Source organism: Fulmarus glacialis, unplaced genomic scaffold (assembly GCF_000690835.1).
Source record: "Fulmarus glacialis isolate BGI_N327 unplaced genomic scaffold, ASM69083v1 scaffold40200, whole genome shotgun sequence".
NCBI lineage: Eukaryota > Metazoa > Chordata > Aves > Procellariiformes > Procellariidae > Fulmarus > Fulmarus glacialis.
This window is the reverse complement of record NW_009186566.1, coordinates 17,974-35,095: the sequence shown is the minus strand read 5'-3', so window position 1 is coordinate 35,095 and position 17,122 is coordinate 17,974. Positions and strand designations below refer to the sequence as shown.

The 17,122-nt window shown below is 35.8% G+C and overlaps 1 protein-coding gene across 1 annotated transcript in view; it reads left to right on the top strand.

The window, feature by feature from the left end:
- The window catches only part of LOC104084403 (echinoderm microtubule-associated protein-like 5), a 36,834-nt gene that overhangs the window by 19,361 nt on the left and 351 nt on the right, over nt 1-17,122 (top strand). The window contains exons 6-16 of the mRNA XM_009588238.1: nt 1,574-1,594; nt 4,485-4,658; nt 6,101-6,309; nt 8,316-8,473; nt 10,799-10,913; nt 11,407-11,595; nt 11,792-11,964; nt 13,216-13,378; nt 14,280-14,383; nt 16,063-16,216; nt 16,997-17,097. Coding sequence (XP_009586533.1) covers nt 1,574-1,594; nt 4,485-4,658; nt 6,101-6,309; nt 8,316-8,473; nt 10,799-10,913; nt 11,407-11,595; nt 11,792-11,964; nt 13,216-13,378; nt 14,280-14,383; nt 16,063-16,216; nt 16,997-17,097 — 1,561 coding nt within the window. The remainder of the gene's footprint in view (nt 1-1,573; nt 1,595-4,484; nt 4,659-6,100; nt 6,310-8,315; nt 8,474-10,798; nt 10,914-11,406; nt 11,596-11,791; nt 11,965-13,215; nt 13,379-14,279; nt 14,384-16,062; nt 16,217-16,996; nt 17,098-17,122) is intronic.

Here is a 17,122-nt window from a genome sequence, read left to right as displayed (position 1 = left end):
AATAAAAATGAATTATAAAAAAAAACCAGGTTAAAAAAAAAAAAAAAAAAAAAAAGGAAAGGGAAAAAACCCGCTGTGCATCTGCATAGCTGAACTAATACCACTGTTTCTAAATTTTGCAGAATAGTGTAATTTTTGTAGTCCTACAACCCAGTTGCAGTTATAATTCCTTCAATTGTTTCTCAGCAAATTCAAAACCATGTTGTTTTCCTTAGTGCATAGAATAAAAAAAACCCCTTTGTTTATTTTAGCCAGAATAGCTTTTTTTTCCCCGTAGGTTTGTTTTAGATGTTTCATCTAAATGTGGTCAGTTTGTCAGAGTTTATTACCTGCTTCCCTCTGTCTTTTGGATTTTTAGGTGCATGTCTCATTAAAATTGACTCATTGATAGTAGTAAGTGCTTAGCTAAAATAGCTTCATTTCTTGGTGAGTTTCTTGCCTCACATCAATTTAAAGAAATCATTAATGGAAATTATTTAAATGGAAAAAATTATCAGCAGATTTTTGCCTATGGTTTGATTGCAAAGAACATTTGCAGGAATTACAGACTTTTTATTGTCTTTAGGAATTTGCTTTTTCAGCATATTAATCTGGCCCTGTTTGCCTTTCCATATGATAGGATATACGGGAAGAATGTAGGCATAATGTGAAAATTTGTTCTTTGCGTGGATTTTCTTCAGTATTCATCTTACCCAAGAAGAAACACAGGACCCTTAATGCTTTTTTATTTCATAATCATTTCTACATCAACTAGCAGTAGAACAATTTTAACTGTTTTGTAATGTGGATTAAGGCATACAAATCAGGAGCAGATGACACTTAAAAATTAAACTACAAAAAATACTATTTTTAAGGAGAGAATTAAATCTGAAAAATGATCTGGAAGCAAAATATCTTTAAACAACACTTACTTTTAGATTCTGAACAGGTGTTAAGGAGTACATACTCCATAAAGAACATACTTAACTGCTGCTACTTTTCCTACTGATATGACTGGCACAAACATAGCTTCACCATCATGATTTAAATCTTCAAAAGATTTACAAATACATTATTTTCAAGTATTTTTAAACTGTAATGCTGTTATGCAGAGTCTCGGTAATATTTCCCAGTACCTGAACCTTTATAATCCTGATTTCTTATTGCTTCTATAGAAGAATGTTGGGTGTATTTGCCACGTGTCAAGATCAGACTCAAACATTACTTCTTAGCAGAATAGCAATCAGCTTTTTTTTTCCCTCACTTAATTTGTTAAAATATCAGTAACATGTAAAATATGGTTTTTATTTAGTTTGGCAGAGAGAGACCTAACATACACCAAAACTAGATTTTTGTGTAGTAGCTCAAAATGGAAATCAAAATATATTAATTCTACGAATTTTTATTTCTGATGTGACCGCCTTTTATCAGTAATTGTTCATCTTTAACAATAAAAGCAGTATTGGTGCTGCTGCAATGCAAAGAGATGACATCAAGGTGTGTGTTAAGAAATTACACTAAATGTGGCATATATTTTCTTTAGCACTTATCTTACTTCTGGTCTAATTATTTTTCTGCTGCTTTTCCATTACAGGAGACTCAGCAGATATGTCAGGTAAGGGAAATAAAATTTTAACATCTTCAGGTGTAGTTAGCCTATCCAGTAGCCGTCTACAGCTTTATAGAGCAATAAGTGACGTGAATTCATTTTTAGTTTATTAAATCCCTGTATCAGTCATATTACTGTCAGCACTGAGTATAAACCACAACAGTTCAGCAAATTGTAAATATAGAAACAATTAAAATGTTAGAACACTCTTAAAAACTACTTTTGTTGTAGCATATTCCCTTCTTGCTGCCCAGTGATTAGTGAGTTCTAATACATACTGCTACTGTAGCATTCCTATGTATGCTTGCAGGTTTTATAGCCATGTTGGGGCTGACAATTAACATTTGTTTTAGACACTCAATTGAGTATAATTTTAAATATGCATTTCTAAAGTAAATACCATTGAGGAGGCCTAGGTGACTGAGTGAAAAAAACAATCACCTTTCACATTTATGTATGATTGTCATGCAGTTATTACCAGTGATCCAAAATGCTTGTTATGATGTCAGTTTAATTTTTTCTATATCATTTTGGGTCTTTGACAGTTTGACAGTCTTGACTGAGCTATTTTTTATTAATATGTTGTTTTTTCAACTGTAATCTTAAAAATTCATCACCATCATGTGTGAGTGAGTTCATTGTTGAGCAGCCATAACTGTCTTGTGACACATCTTCAGAGATGCATAAATGTGTATTCATGTGTACCTAGAAAGTATAATAATCTTCATGTGGATCTAAAGCTTGTTCTGTGAAGAACAAATGTACAATGGCATTTTTAATGTGTGTTGACTTCTTTTAAATATGCCAAATTGTGCTTGCTCTAAGGATGGGAGGAAGAATATAGGTACCTTTTCCCACACTTTTAAACTGTGTAGAAGAAGCAGTGATGAAACGGTTGTTTATATGAAAGAACATCTCTAGTCCTGCATATAACGCCTGGAGACTTCCCCCCTCTCACTTGCCTTCTTCCTACTGCAACTTCAGTTTGAGCTTGTGTATATTACTAAATTCTGTTGTCACTGCCTGAAACCAGCACTCTGATTTTTTTCTTCTTTGTGGAACTATTAGTCTGGAATTCAAGCTGCTGCCTGCCTTCATTAGAAAGTTGCATAGTTTCACTTAAAATTTATTGATGGCTATTTGGCACCTCTCTTACTGACAACTTTTGCTTTTCTAGTTCCAGTTTTCCATTGTCTACAGTAATGCAGGGGTTCTTGAAGTAGTAATGTTTGTAATAGGCTAGAATGACAAATTAAGTTTCGTAATGACTTGGTATAGATTTGCTTCATCTTACTGAAGATATTTTTTGTCCTGCCAGCCCATGGTAGCTTTATGTAACTCCTCGCAGAAGGAGATGACACCTTACAAAATCTCTCTTGTGAGAGCAGATGTTGAGCAGCTGGAATACTCCACAAGCAGGATGCAAGGTCAGGACAGAGACTTTCAGAAGAATACCGTCAAGTAGGAGGACTCAAGAGTCCATGTTCTCTGTCCTGCAAATCTTGCTCTGAAAGATTTTGTCAGTTCTTATTCATGAAATCTAGGTGAAGGTTTTTGTCTGCCACCCAAAAGAAAAATTTTGGCGAAGGTTATAGGGGAGGTGCACAGGTCGAAGGCAATACAGAGTTTTACCAAGAGGAGTGCTGAAGAGGAAAAAAAGAGTTCAGAGCCAAAATAAAGCTTTCCCTTCCCTCAACTTTCCATAAGGACAGCAAGGAGTTTACTGAAAATTTTGAGACATGCTAGTTGTTGCCAACCCCTGCCCTTTCTGTTTTAATGGCATGTCTATACTACGCTGTAGTACCTCTCAAAAGGTGGTGATAGTGGCATCTTAGTGCCATGAGAGGAAATTCCAATGGGAAACAGAAGAAATAAGGAAGATTGTTCTAAAGACTGTTTTGGAACAGCTGTGGAATTGTGCTCAAAAACTTAGTTTCATGTGGCTAAAATTTTACCTGGGTCCTTGTGCCTACTGTTTCCCATCATATGTGTGCCTTTGAGGGACTAAATTTAGCGGATTAGAAACACAAAGCATGGAGCAGAAATAGAATTTAGTTTATGTGAATCTGGGTCTATGCAATAACTGGTAACCTCCAGATTCTGCAGTCAGATTTACTAGAGATCAGAAGTAAAGAAGTTTCAAAGAGAATCTTGCTGTCCTGGAAATGCCCTAGATGCTATTCAGAGATTGCAAACTATACGTGGATTGCAAGATCTTTGGAGAAGGCATTGCATTTGGAAAAAAAACTAGCTGTCATCATAATAGAAATAATCACATGCATTGGTAGCATGGAAGGACAGTTTTTACTGCAAAGAGCTTGCAGTCTAAAAAATGCAAACTAAATTAAATGCCCTCATTCTTCTACATCAGTAAGCAAGCTGATTATTCAGCTGACATTCTCCTAAGAGAGCATGCATTTCAGACAGATGGCCATTTGGTAGAAAAGGAGATTTTGGCCTTGCACTGTAAACTAATTTCTCTGTAGCTATCAGTTGTCCAAAAGCCCCATGTAGAAATTACATTCTTGATGATCTACTCAATATTTATGAAGGTTTTTGAGTTAGCATGCTGAGCCAAGTTTTACAAGGAGAAAAACGGGAGAAGATAGCTTGCTTTTAGAGCTTCTGATGTGCTTCAGAAGTCCAGTAACAGGTTAAGCAAAGTTTTCATCTCCAGTAGTGTAATGAGGCCAACTTCTTAGTCCTACTTAATGATCCTGTTTGCTGTCAATTGGTTTCCAAAGGGAGGCCAAAATCTCCTTTCTTTTCTTTCTTTTTTTCCCTGTCTGACCAGAACAATTTTGTTTGTCTTATTAAAAAATACTAACTGCTTCAATAAGCAAATCATTAGACATTTTCAAAACATATACTAATTACATGTTTTGTATTTGTGTAGCTACAGCTCCTTCTATTCATGTGTGGGATGCAATGAACAAACAGACACTCTCGGTACTGCGGTGCTACCATTCAAAGGGCGTTTGCTCAGTCAGTTTCAGTGCCACTGGCAAACTGCTGCTCTCCATAGGGCTGGATCCCGAACATACCATTACCATTTGGAAGTGGCAGGAAGGTAGGGAAGTGATTGTTTTTGCAGAATGTGTTTATATTATTGGCTTGAGTTAAGAGCAATTGTAACATAAAAATATCAACAGACCGAAAATTATTACAATAAATGCTGTGCACTATGCACTGTACAAGAAGAGGTAAAATAAATGTACTTACCCATTCTAACCGCTAAATATATCTTCTTTGGAACTATTGTATCAAGGTCAAGATAGTTCACTGATTTCCAGTTAGAATAATTAAAGAAAACTGTAGTCTTCATTCTTTTTTTTTTTTTTTTTTTTTTTTAATTTCAGTCATTTTTTTGCTGCTTGGTAAAAACTCTTTATAAAATCTTATAAAATCTTTTTTGCTCTCAGAAGAAATTTTCTATTCTGCTCTGTTCTTATTCTTCTCTAAAGGCTGATTACTGACTAGGTGGTTGTAGTCCTAAAATTTTCCCCCCAAAATTGCAAATTGCAGGAATGTGATGCCAGTACAGCTCCTCTATGCAGCTATGTAATTGGTGTCTTAAGCTATACTACATGTTTTCAGATTGGCTTTGATCTGAGTTCAGGATTTAGGCAATTTGGTCAGCTCCTTTCCTCATCTCCTTTCTGTCTGGCAAAGCCACGCCCAGATTGCGAAACTGATTCTCTAGTCGTAGGGGTTTATTTCCTCTCTCTTTGGAGATTTCTGTTGATCAACTAGTATCTCTCACAAGTTTAAAGATCAGCTATCCAGTTAATAAAAAGTGATCCTTCACAGCTTGTCTGCTAGATCCTGTGGAGCTGGGACACAATGTCAAATGTGTATTTATACAATCTTAGATAGTATGAAAGATATGTGGTAAAAGCCCATGCAGCAATTCACTGCCGTTTCAGTCAGAATGTGCTTGTGCTCATTCTTAAGAGTTAATACAGATTCAACGTGGCAGCTAAGGATCCAGATAGAGGAATCTTTATATGGGTCAAAATGTCTGATTTTAAAACCTCTGAAGAGACTGGAAAAGCATTACTTTTGAATCTAAGACCGTATGTAATGAAGTCTGTTTCTGCATTCTCTGCAGGAAGAAGAAAGTTTTCTAGCTTCAGACAAAATTTGCAGAGAAGTCATTCATTAGTCTCTTGTAATTTGTCTAGAGTTTGGGATTTTCAGAGGAGTCATAGGAATGTAAGAGGAGATGGAAACTCACTTGGATCTGAGCTCCTAACTCTTTTATACTCCTGAGGAAATTGAAGATTATAAGTAGATAGTACCTTCATTAGATGCTACACTTTGCTACTGGGTCTTGTTAAATGATTTTTTTTTTATCTGTATCTTAATTTAGTTTTAGGAGTAGTTTGTGCCTTTCTTCACGACCTGTGTGGTTTTGGATGACTCATTATTCTCCATAATTTTTATATTTTTTTTAACCATAAATGTATGTTTTTCTCAGCGAATTGAAAATGTCCATTTTCTTTCTGCCAGGTGCCAAAATTGCTAGCCGAGCTGGTCATAGCCAGCGTATATTTGTAGCAGAATTCAGACCAGATTCAGATACCCAGTTCGTTTCTGTGGGAGTGAAACACGTGAGATTCTGGACACTGGCTGGAAGAGCTCTTCTCAGTAAAAAAGGGCTGCTGAGCTCCATAGAAGATGCCCGAATGCAAACGATGCTATCTGTAGCTTTTGGAGCGGTACGTACCTTAACAAACTATTTTAAAATGTATACAAACAAAAATTTTTTTACTCTTCTGCCTTTATTCAGTTCAGTGAGACTTCTCTAACCTGCCAATGAGTATGTCAGTTGTTTTATTCAACTCAGCTTAGCCTTTCTAATACTTGCCTGCTAGTTAGAACTAATACCAGCTTTCTTTAGAACAGAAAAGAAAAAAGATTACGGATTTATATGTTTTCAAAAGAAACAAACACAGGTGCTTTGGACTGATAATAGGCTGTTTGGTATTTAATCGAGGTAAAACAAAGCTGACTCTAGACCACAGAAACCAAACAGTAGAAATGAGGCTAATTTTATGCCCACATGGGGGTGATTGTGTTATAATCTGTATGCATTACTACTCATGGGTGATCTGAGAGCAGCATTGTCCTGGGGCATTTGTTAACATCTATGACTGTTAGACGACCGCAGCAGGGTTTTGTTTTGCTTTGGGGTTTTTTTGACAGATGTGGACCTTGTTGCTGAGTTCCATGTCTTTGCCATTGCAGGATTTGCTCTGTATGAGCAGCACTCATCTCTTCAGCTGGGCAGATAGCCATAGATTTATTTTGTGAAGTGGTGCTTCTGTTTTATTGCATGTGTTACTGTCCTGCTTGCTGATCTGCCTGTTAGGTCCAGACTGAATTTATAGTATTGATTTTGATTTTTGAAACTGTAACTGGCCTGTGGTTTCATGTTTCATGAGATGATCTATTTTCCAGAGTGGTGTCTGTCTCTCTCTCAGGTACCTCTGATTTAAGAGGGAGTCCTACAAAGAAATTAGATGTTTTCCAAATGATAACTGTTAGAGATGCACAGCCCAGGCATTAGTCTGGGGTTTGGAAAACCTCTGTGAACTTTCTTATAGAGGGTCAGATTCTTAGCATGAAAATCAGGCTGTATGGTGAATGTCCTGGGAGTACGGTATGAGGTTGTTTGAGGACGCAAAGCTTGCAGGGGGTTTGTAAAAAGCTGTGCAAACTGAATAAAGCCAAATCTGGTGTGTTCTCCATACTTCCTGCAGGGAGCAGTTCTGGGAGTGCTTTTCTTCCTTGATTTTGTCTCAGAAGGAGCTAGTTCAGGTGCTCCTGAAGAGGAGGTGGAAACAGCCCAACAGTTATGCTGTGAGGACGATCAGAGGATCTGCCCCAGTTCGTTTCCAGTCCTCTTTTATTTACTCATTTAATTAGGACGCCCACACCCCACACCACCACCACCCCCCCCTTAAAAAAAGGATGTAGAACATCAACCCACCTCAGTTAAGGAAAGTGTTCTTGCCAGATCTATACATGCGTACTAGTACTCTAAAATACTATACAAGATACTGAATTTGAGGATTGTTCACATAAGTTACTAAAACTTAAGTTACTAAAAGTTTTGCTCAATACCAGTTCTTGTTGGTTTTAAGTGTATCCTAATAAATTGCCCTTAAATTTCAGAGGTAATTAAATTTATTTTTATTACCTTTCAAAAACAGGAAGCAGAAGTAAAGAAGAACAGGCAGCTTTTAGTTCTGAGTTAAGTCAGACTTTTCTTCGAAAATGGTTACTGTAATCCAGTGAGTACCTTCACCTAACAACAAAAATGAATGCAAGTATAATGTACATAGCAAGGGGGTGCAAATTGCCTGTTTGTGTGAAATGTCAAAACTCTTCTTGGTTTTCTACGTTTTTACCACAGTTTGCACACCTGATAGGCTGAAAACATAGATAACCATATGGCTGAAGCTTAAGTCATTGCATTTCTTCTTGCAGTGCAGAGCCTATTAGCTACAAGAAAGCATCTTTCAGACTTCAAGAAAGAATATAGTAGCTCATTGTTTTGTCCCTACAGGTTCTTATTACCCCTTCCACAATTTGCTCTTCTACAGCAGCAAATAAAAGCAATCTAGCCTAAAAGCAAATGGTGTGATGATCTTTATTTCTGAATGTTTTTCTTCCTGCCTTACTCAGAATCAGATGATGAGCATATTTTTCCCCTTTTCAGAATAACTTGACATTTACAGGTACTATCAGTGGAGATGTTTGTGTTTGGAAAGATCATGTGTTGATACGAATTGTGGCCAAAGCTCACAATGGACCTGTTTTCACAATGTATACCACATTAAGAGACGGTTTGATCGTCACAGGAGGCAAAGAAAGGCCGTGAGTCGTCTTTTTTTCTTTTTTCTGCATGCACATGTATTCTTCAAAAATGGTTTGGGTTCATCCCATCTAACACTAAGCAGTTGAGACAGCAAAGCTAGAAGAGTAGTTTCGGATCCCTGAATAGTTGGTAGAAAAAAAAGTAGTGACCACTTCCAAAGTGCAGATAAGCCCACATGAGCTTAAGTACCTATTTTTTCCCACTGATTGTAAGAGAAAGCCTAGAGTGGCTAGGATCCTGACCTGGGTGCCTTGCTTGAGTACCTAAAGTCAAGGGGGATGAATTAGAATCTAAATGCTATACAAGTAGTTCTTCAAAATTTTAACTTCTAGATAACAGTCATCTTTCTAAAGCACACGTGCAAGCTTCTTCGGGCATTTTATGGTGACTTTACATTATTTTGGTTAAAAATAATAGGCAAGTGTAAAATAAATTATGTGAATGGATTATCAATTATTTTGCATTACCAATTACACTGCATTACATTAGTCAGGTAATGTTTCTCCAAGTACAAATACACAAATTATCAAAGAGATGATACAGTTCTCCCTCCTTAAGCTGAAAAGGGCTGAACTATTATAATCAAAAGTAGCCTTGAAATCACCTTACCGTTTTACTAAATGGTTCAATGGTATTTATCAAAACAGTATTATTTTTGAGAGAAGGCAAAAACATTTAGTTTGAAATACAGCTTTAAGCATTAAAAAGTTCCCTCGTCCTTGGTGGGTTACTTCTTTTTCTGAAGTTGAACAGAGGTTGTTAATCCAAGTAATTTGCACAACTGTGATTAAATAAATGAATAATGCACAGCTTCTTTTAAAGGAAGGATCTGTTTAGTTATGATAGCAGAGGCAAACTGTCTTCTCTCAAATCTAAGGTACAGCAACATCCTTTGTTTCTGGGGTTGTAAGCAAAATATCTCTTCAGGCATTTTAATTTTTTCTTAGTGCCTTGCTAATGATAAATGAAAAAAAAATGCTTCAGCTGTAATACAGTCCATCTGATGGCATGATAGTGCCTCATTCTGCAGGACACAGGCCACTTACTACCTTTTCCTTAAATAGTCCTTAAAGATCCTTGTCGATATTCAGGCCCAGCTGAAAACTTACTTATTCCTGTGCTTGAAATATTTTATAAAACATCACCATGTATTTATAAAACATCACCATGATTTTATATGGAAAACGTTCTCTTTACCACTTAGCTTCAAAGCCTCTTAATAATTAGTATTTGACCTGAAAGAAACAGTAATGAATAAGAAACAATAATTTGTCTCCTGTGGGAAAACAGAGTAGTGAAAGTATACAAAACAATTCTACATCTAGGGAAATTGCATGTTTGCTTCTGCCTTGGCATTCTTAATTGCAGTTCACCAACCTCTTTTGATAAAATCTTTTTGCTGAGTATGATGACCAATCATATGACAAAACTATGGGGAAGCAAAGAATATTGCATTGCAAGGACTAGCAATTTATGATTCATTACAGTTCTTTTAGTAATAATAGTACAAAACAGTAATTGTGATTAAACTTTCTGGAGTTCTTTGTCAGGGTTTATTCAGTAATCAAAGTTGTAACGCTGGCAACTCAATCTTGTATTTTCTTTTCTGTTGGGGGAGATTCTTTTCTCTTTGAAGATACATAAAACTTATGTCCCAGCTCAACTGGAAATGCCAGATTATAACTGTTTCATTAAACATTATCTCCATTTTAGAAACTTTTTTTATTTTAATGTGTTCTTTACTGAAATACCAGTTTTCTTGAAAGTGTGTGGGAAATACTTAGTGCTTTCATGATTAACACTTATTAGTTGGGTACCTTGTGCAATTAATATTGTGTGATTTTTCTCCTGTATCTTTGTAATTTATTTCACAGCAGTGGAAATAGTGAAATTTTCACAAAAGTGAAAATCTTTTGTCATTTATTCGCAGTAGTAAAATATGTATCTTTCCTGTTTCCCTCAATCGTATTTTGATAATCTCTGCCTGTCTTAATAATAAGATGGCAGTTTGTTCACACACTTAACTATTCCTTTGATTAGACAAATTCCCTAAGAGCTACTAATTCAGACTAAGCTTAGCAGTGACCATCTTTCAACTTCTTCTGTAAAGCAGTACGACGAGGACTTTGAATCAGTATTTCTTGCTTAGCTAGGAGGCTCAGCATATTAATATCACCTGTTCAGTAAAAACAAATGGAATCTTTAATGATTTAAAACATAAATGCCTCGTTTACAATACGTTACATTAAATAATATAGTTCTTTCACACTTTGTCTTTTTTGTGCCAGCCATTATACTCATGGTTGTTCCTGATTTCTTGATAGATCAAAGGAAGGAGGAGCAGTTAAGCTATGGGATCAAGAGCTGAAACGATGTCGTGCCTTCAGACTAGAGACAGGACAAATGACAGACTGTGTTCGCTCTGTTTGTAGAGGCAAGGTAAAAAAAGCATCGTGTCTTTAAAATAAAGCTTATAATTTGTGGGTTGATCTATAGCATTAAATATATGATAAATTGTTTCCTTCTGCTTTCTTTTATAATTAGTATTTGAGATTAAAGGTTGGGCTAGAAGGTGTCTACGACTAATTTTACAGCAGAAAAAAATCTACTTTGTGAAATCTTAGTCTTACTTAGGATAATATTTTGTATATATTTTTGTTAAAGACTAACTAAGGATTTCTTTTCTGTTCTTTTCACACTTCAAATATCTGACTTACAAGCAATAATTCCACTAGCATCATGACTTATATACAGCTTTGTACTTTAATACATCATAGATGAGTTTAAAAAATAAATTATCTTTGATTACTTGATTACTTGATTTCAGCAAACCTTTTTGACAGAACTATAGCTTTGGATTGTATCTTTATTACTATTCATCATGAGTAGTTAATGTATTATATCAGAGATAATTCTTTCACTGTTGTTCAAGGGGAAAATTCTCGTTGGGACAAGAAATGCTGAAATAATCGAAGTTGGAGAGAAAAATGCTGCGTGTAACATTCTAATTAATGGTCATATGGATGGACCAATCTGGGGTCTAGCAACGCATCCTTCCAGAGATTTTTTCCTTTCTGCTGCAGAAGATGGCACAGTAAGACTCTGGGATATTGCTGAAAAGGTAGGTGTTGGAGAATAGTTGTTCTTTAGGAAAAAAACAAAAGTCCTAGACTTATGGTGGTGTTGAGGACTTGAAACTTGTTTTTTAATGTATTCTGAGAATAATCCATCTGATAGTGGCGAACTATTAGCATAAGGTATTTTTAAAATATGAACAAATAGAAACATTTACTCTTCTGGGTTTTATTTCTTCACAGAAGATGCTGAACAAAGTCAGCTTAGGACACGCAGCTCGTACTGTTTGTTACAGCCCAGAAGGCGATATGGTAGCTATTGGCATGAAAAACGGAGAATTTATTATCTTGCTTGTGACTTCTTTAAAAATTTGGGGGAAAAAAAGGGACAGAAGATCAGCTATTCAAGATATCAGGTCAGAAAATATAATGCCTTTTTCTATTGTAGTATTCTAGAAATCTGTATTATTTTGATTTTTAAAAAACACAATTTTATGTTCTGAGGAGCATTGCAGTGATATTTCAGAGATCTGGAATCAATGAGTGAATTGTGGAGTTTGTGTGATTAGTCTGATACCAGGAATAAAAAGGAAGGAGGAGGTACCTGAAGATAAGAGATAGCGATCAGTCAAAAAAACAGGCAGTACCGTAGGGGAGTGTCGGATGTTATTGCCAAGGACTAGTTAAAATGAAGGGTGAATGGGGAAGTAAATGGACAATAGCAGCAGACCATCCTAATCAGGGGGCAGATGAGAAGGTGTGAAAAAAGGAGCAGGATGAGATGATGTGTAGGCGGCAAAATGAGATCAGGAGTTTACAGATGAAGACTGGATTGTGAGAGATGATGGCAGTGTCTGTGTCGGTTTTGTTAGAAAGGGGTTAGCAGAAATAAAATTTTGCTTCTGTTTCCTGAGTGGAGGACAAGACTGTTCCTTCTGCGGGATAAATTGATCGTTATCAGCTCAGGCAAGCTTCTGGAGAGCAAAGTGGGGTGAGTGGGAGAAATACGAGCAAACAGAGACCTTGCTGCAGGAAGGCAGGAGAGCCCTGCCTGGAGTTAGGGGGTTGCTGTCCCAAGGTATTTCTATTATCTTGGAGATAATAGAAATAAAGAATCTTCTCTAGTAACACAAAAGGGGCTGTAAGGAATTTGTTAAGCTCAGAAAGCTACTAAGTTTCAAGACTAGAAAGGAAAACTGGAGGAAAGAAACCACTGTGCGAAGATATATTGGGCAGATGAAAGATATGATTTCACATCTTTTTATTCAGTGCATTTCATCTAGGAGGTCTGGCTTTTATTCATTTACAGCATTTCATTTTTCTAGTATGTAGCCTTGTAAGTATAGCGTTAGAGAGTCAAAGTCATCAGGGGCATGTCACAGAGTTGTGAGAGTAATGAGATCAGATAACAGAGTTATTCCAGAGATGATCCCAGTTCACTTATATGTGACAGCTGTACCAAAATTATTGCCACCTTCTACTGTATATGCGTCCCCTGAAAATTTTATTTGTTTCAAAAGTTATTTTGCTTAGCAGATGAAATACTCTACCTCCCTCTTTAGTTTTGGATAGCAGATACTTGAAATGCAAATTTACCTGTGCTTCTCAAATATTAGAATCTGTTGTAAGTGCCAACCTGTGTTCATAAAACCCTTTTATCTGTTCAGGTTTAGCCCAGATTCTCGTTACTTAGCAGTCGGTTCCAGTGAGAATGCAGTGGATTTTTATGATCTGACATTGGGTCCCACACTAAATAGAGTCAGCTATTGCAAAGACATCCCAAGTTTTGTGATCCAGATGGACTTCTCTGCAGATAGCTCTTATCTCCAGGTATCAGTCATTAATTATTCAAGATGCTAAATGGAGAATGTACTCAAGATAGATAGTCTGCAAGTATTCTCCTTTGACAGCTGCTAAATTTTGTAATGAAATGTAATAGGTTACTGTGACTCTGTTGTAGTGGTAAGTGGATGATGAAAATAGTTATCCTGGATATTAAACACAAGAAATAAACATAGGAAGGAGAAACAGTTTTCAAAATCACTGTAATATGTCTTCCTGCCTTTTTATCTCTGTGATGCTGATGGGCTATCTTAAAAGAGGAAGGAGTACAGTCTATCATTCTGTAAGCCCCAGGGACCTGTGAATTCTTCATATCCCTGACCAGAATGGTAGCATTACACATCGTTTCAGTACTAGCCTTCACAGAGCAGCACCAAAATCATGGTGTTACAACTCCCAGCCACAGAGCTCAGGACATTTCTTAAAATCAAAATAAAGTAGGCACACTTTGCTTTCTAGATTTTGTTTACATCTGAGAGGAGGAATAAGCTTCTCTCACTATCAAGTCAACATCTGAAGCTGAGAGGAATACCTTTGTGTCAGTTTTAAAGATATGAATTTGTTTTGCCTTATTTATACACACACATACATACAAACACACACAATATATAGAGAAAATTAATATGTGCAGAATGCGAGATGTTTCAATTATTTTTTTATTAATTAGACATTTTAAAATTGAAGATTTCTTGTGCTTTCTCGTTGTTGCTTTACGCTTGTATAGATTTTTGAGAATTTTCAACTCATTGAGCAAGTTTTATTAATAGATAAGTTACTTGCAGAGTAAAAGATAACTATCAAGAAAATGCTTTTCGAAGCCCTTTAGAATTATATCTTCATCTTTTCAAACAAGTTCATGTATTCTAAATTCTCTGTGGTCATCTCAAAGGTCTCTACTGGGTCTTACAAAAGGCAAGTCTATGAAGTGCCTTCAGGAAAACAGCTTATGGACCAGGCTGTGATTGACAGAATAACATGGGCTACTTGGACAAGGTAAATGATTCACACCTGTTAAAACACATGTAACTTCCAGGAGTAGCACCTACTGTTTAAAAGCGTATTTCGTCCCTACATTCAGTCAAGTATTTTCTTTTAATGCACCCATCTGCTCTGGCAATGGGTCAGGCAAGTACAGTACAGCAAACAAAAGTACATAGCAGATGCCCTCAGTAGAACATGAGCTGTTTGACCAATGAGAATATCCGATAAAAACTGATTTCTCTAATGTGTGCCTTTCTATTCGTTGTGTATCTCTAGCTTCCTTTGATATATCTCTAGCAGCCTCAGTAGTTTTTCATTGCACTGCCCAAATTACCTGGAATACTGCGCTATTTATCTCAAACTAGCAATTTGGGGATAAGAGTACAGGGAAAATTAAAACATATCAAAACATGAAAGAACAATACAAGATATGTGATAATTCAAGTTTTATTTACAGTATTATACTAATGGTATCTGTATATTAAAGTTGCTATTAACATTTGCATATTAAAAGGTATACAAAAGTACTTTGAAATACCTTAAATTTATTATACTTCAAAATAGACTTAGAAATTACATGAAGAATGATACCATATTTTATTTTTATTTCACATTTAAATAATTTATTTTATATTCTCTGCAAATCTGATTTCCTGTGCCTTATTTCAGGCTCCTTTGCCTGCTTTCAATTACTGTCCTCAGACAAAAATTGAGAATAAATGCTTGAAAATTTTCCACATATGAACCACTTTAAACAATAGTAATCCTGACTATTTTGCTGTAAGACAATGCTGAAACTACAAGCTTTTCAGAGGGCTCTGAAAAACTCATTTTGCTAGCTTTCTGTTTTCTGCTTGGGTAACCCACTTTTGTCACCTCTTTTATATGAAAACAAGAAACCTGTGTTTTCTGACCCAATTCAGTATGTCTGAAGTAAATCATTCCTTTTTGAATGTAATGTACTGTGCTCTGATTTGGGTGGAAAGAATCACAGAAAAATTCCCAAATCATTCACCTATTAACAAATGATAAAGTGCTTGTTTCTGTGCGTTCTTGGGAGTATGCATATACATTGTAAGCACAGCTGAATAAAAAACAAGTTTTCACAAGGCTTTGCAAGAGGAAATTTTTTATAAATGTCTGTTTTGGAGTCTTAAGACAATTATGTTTTCTGTTTAGGACAATTTCTCTCTCTCTCTCTCTCTGATTTTAATGAAGAATCTTCACTGGACTCAAGGAAACACTTCATCTAATTGATATGAAAATGTTACAGAATCAACAAAACATAGTTACAATGAGAATATAGATATTTTTATTTTCCAGCAGCTGAAACTTATTAATCTAATGCTTATGCTATGACGTTCTATTTTTATTTGTCCTTCCTTTATTCACTTTTCTGGCAAAGGCTTCACTGGACAATATTGGTACTATTGATTTCACCTCTGCTTCTTAGCGTTGTCATGGCCACATTATTTTGGGAATTACATCACTGAATCAATTTCAGAAGCAATTATGGAATAATATAAAAATTAATTACAGAGTAAAACCTATATGAGATGTGTATGTTTAAGAATAAAATACAAAAATTACATTTTTATAAAACCAGTTACAATATGAGAGCTGCTTACTATTTCCTCACTCTATTGTTTTTGCTGTGGTTTTCAAAAGAATCTCTTGCTTTTCTGTTTCAGTGTTCTAGGGGATGAAGTAATTGGAATCTGGTCCAGGCATGCTGAAAAGGCAGATGTAAACTGTGCCTGTGTCTCTCACTCGGGAATCAATCTTGTAACAGGCGATGATTTTGGCATGGTCAAACTGTTCGACTTTCCATGTCCTGAAAAATTTGTAAGAACTTGTTTTTGCATCGTTACAACAAAAAGTACTGTTGATATTATGGTCTTGTATCATTTCTCTAGAAGAAGTATGATGGAAATACCTCCCATTCTAAATTTGTAGCTTTTTAATGCATCTATGTAACTTTAGCTCTATAGTCTCATGAGCATGCTTCACCTCAAAGTTTTCCTAGCATTTTGTGCAATAGCTCTTGTTATAAGCTCTTGTAGGTCTTAATATTTTCTGCCAGTCTGCATTAGTATAGTGCCTTCATATTGAAAATCTCAAAGCCCTTGGTTTTATTTATCCACGTCTCCAATCTCCATTTGACAGATGAGGAAGACAGCTGGTAATTTTAGTCCCATCTGTGTATTTCCATGGATGAAGAGTTTACAGATTTTTCGCTAACACTAGCACTGTTAATTTTCAGGATTTGAGACTGCAGTGTAAACTGCTTGCACACTTATAATGAAAATAATTTTTTCAGGGTTAGGAATTTCACACAAAATTTAGAGGTTAATCATGTGACAAGATATATTTCTTTTTATTGTGTTAGCTTGAGCATTGTTCCCAGTTTGCAGGTGCTGTCTCATTTGATGACAAATGAATCTGCGTTGCAGCTCAATAGTAGTTCTCCTTCAGGAGATCTTTCACGTTTGAAAACCTATATAATACTCTGAATTATATAAATACATGATGCAATAAAAAGGTAGATAAAAACTTGTATACCTTGTTTGATTTAGGAGAACACAGAGTATTTAGACTCTCTGATTTTATTGGGTTTTTTTTCAGGCAAAACACAAACGATTTTTAGGTCACTCTGCCCACTTGACTAATATTCGATTTACAAGTGGAGATAGATACGTGGTCAGTGCTGGAGGGGATGACTGCAGGTATGTATCCTTTCCATTATTGTCA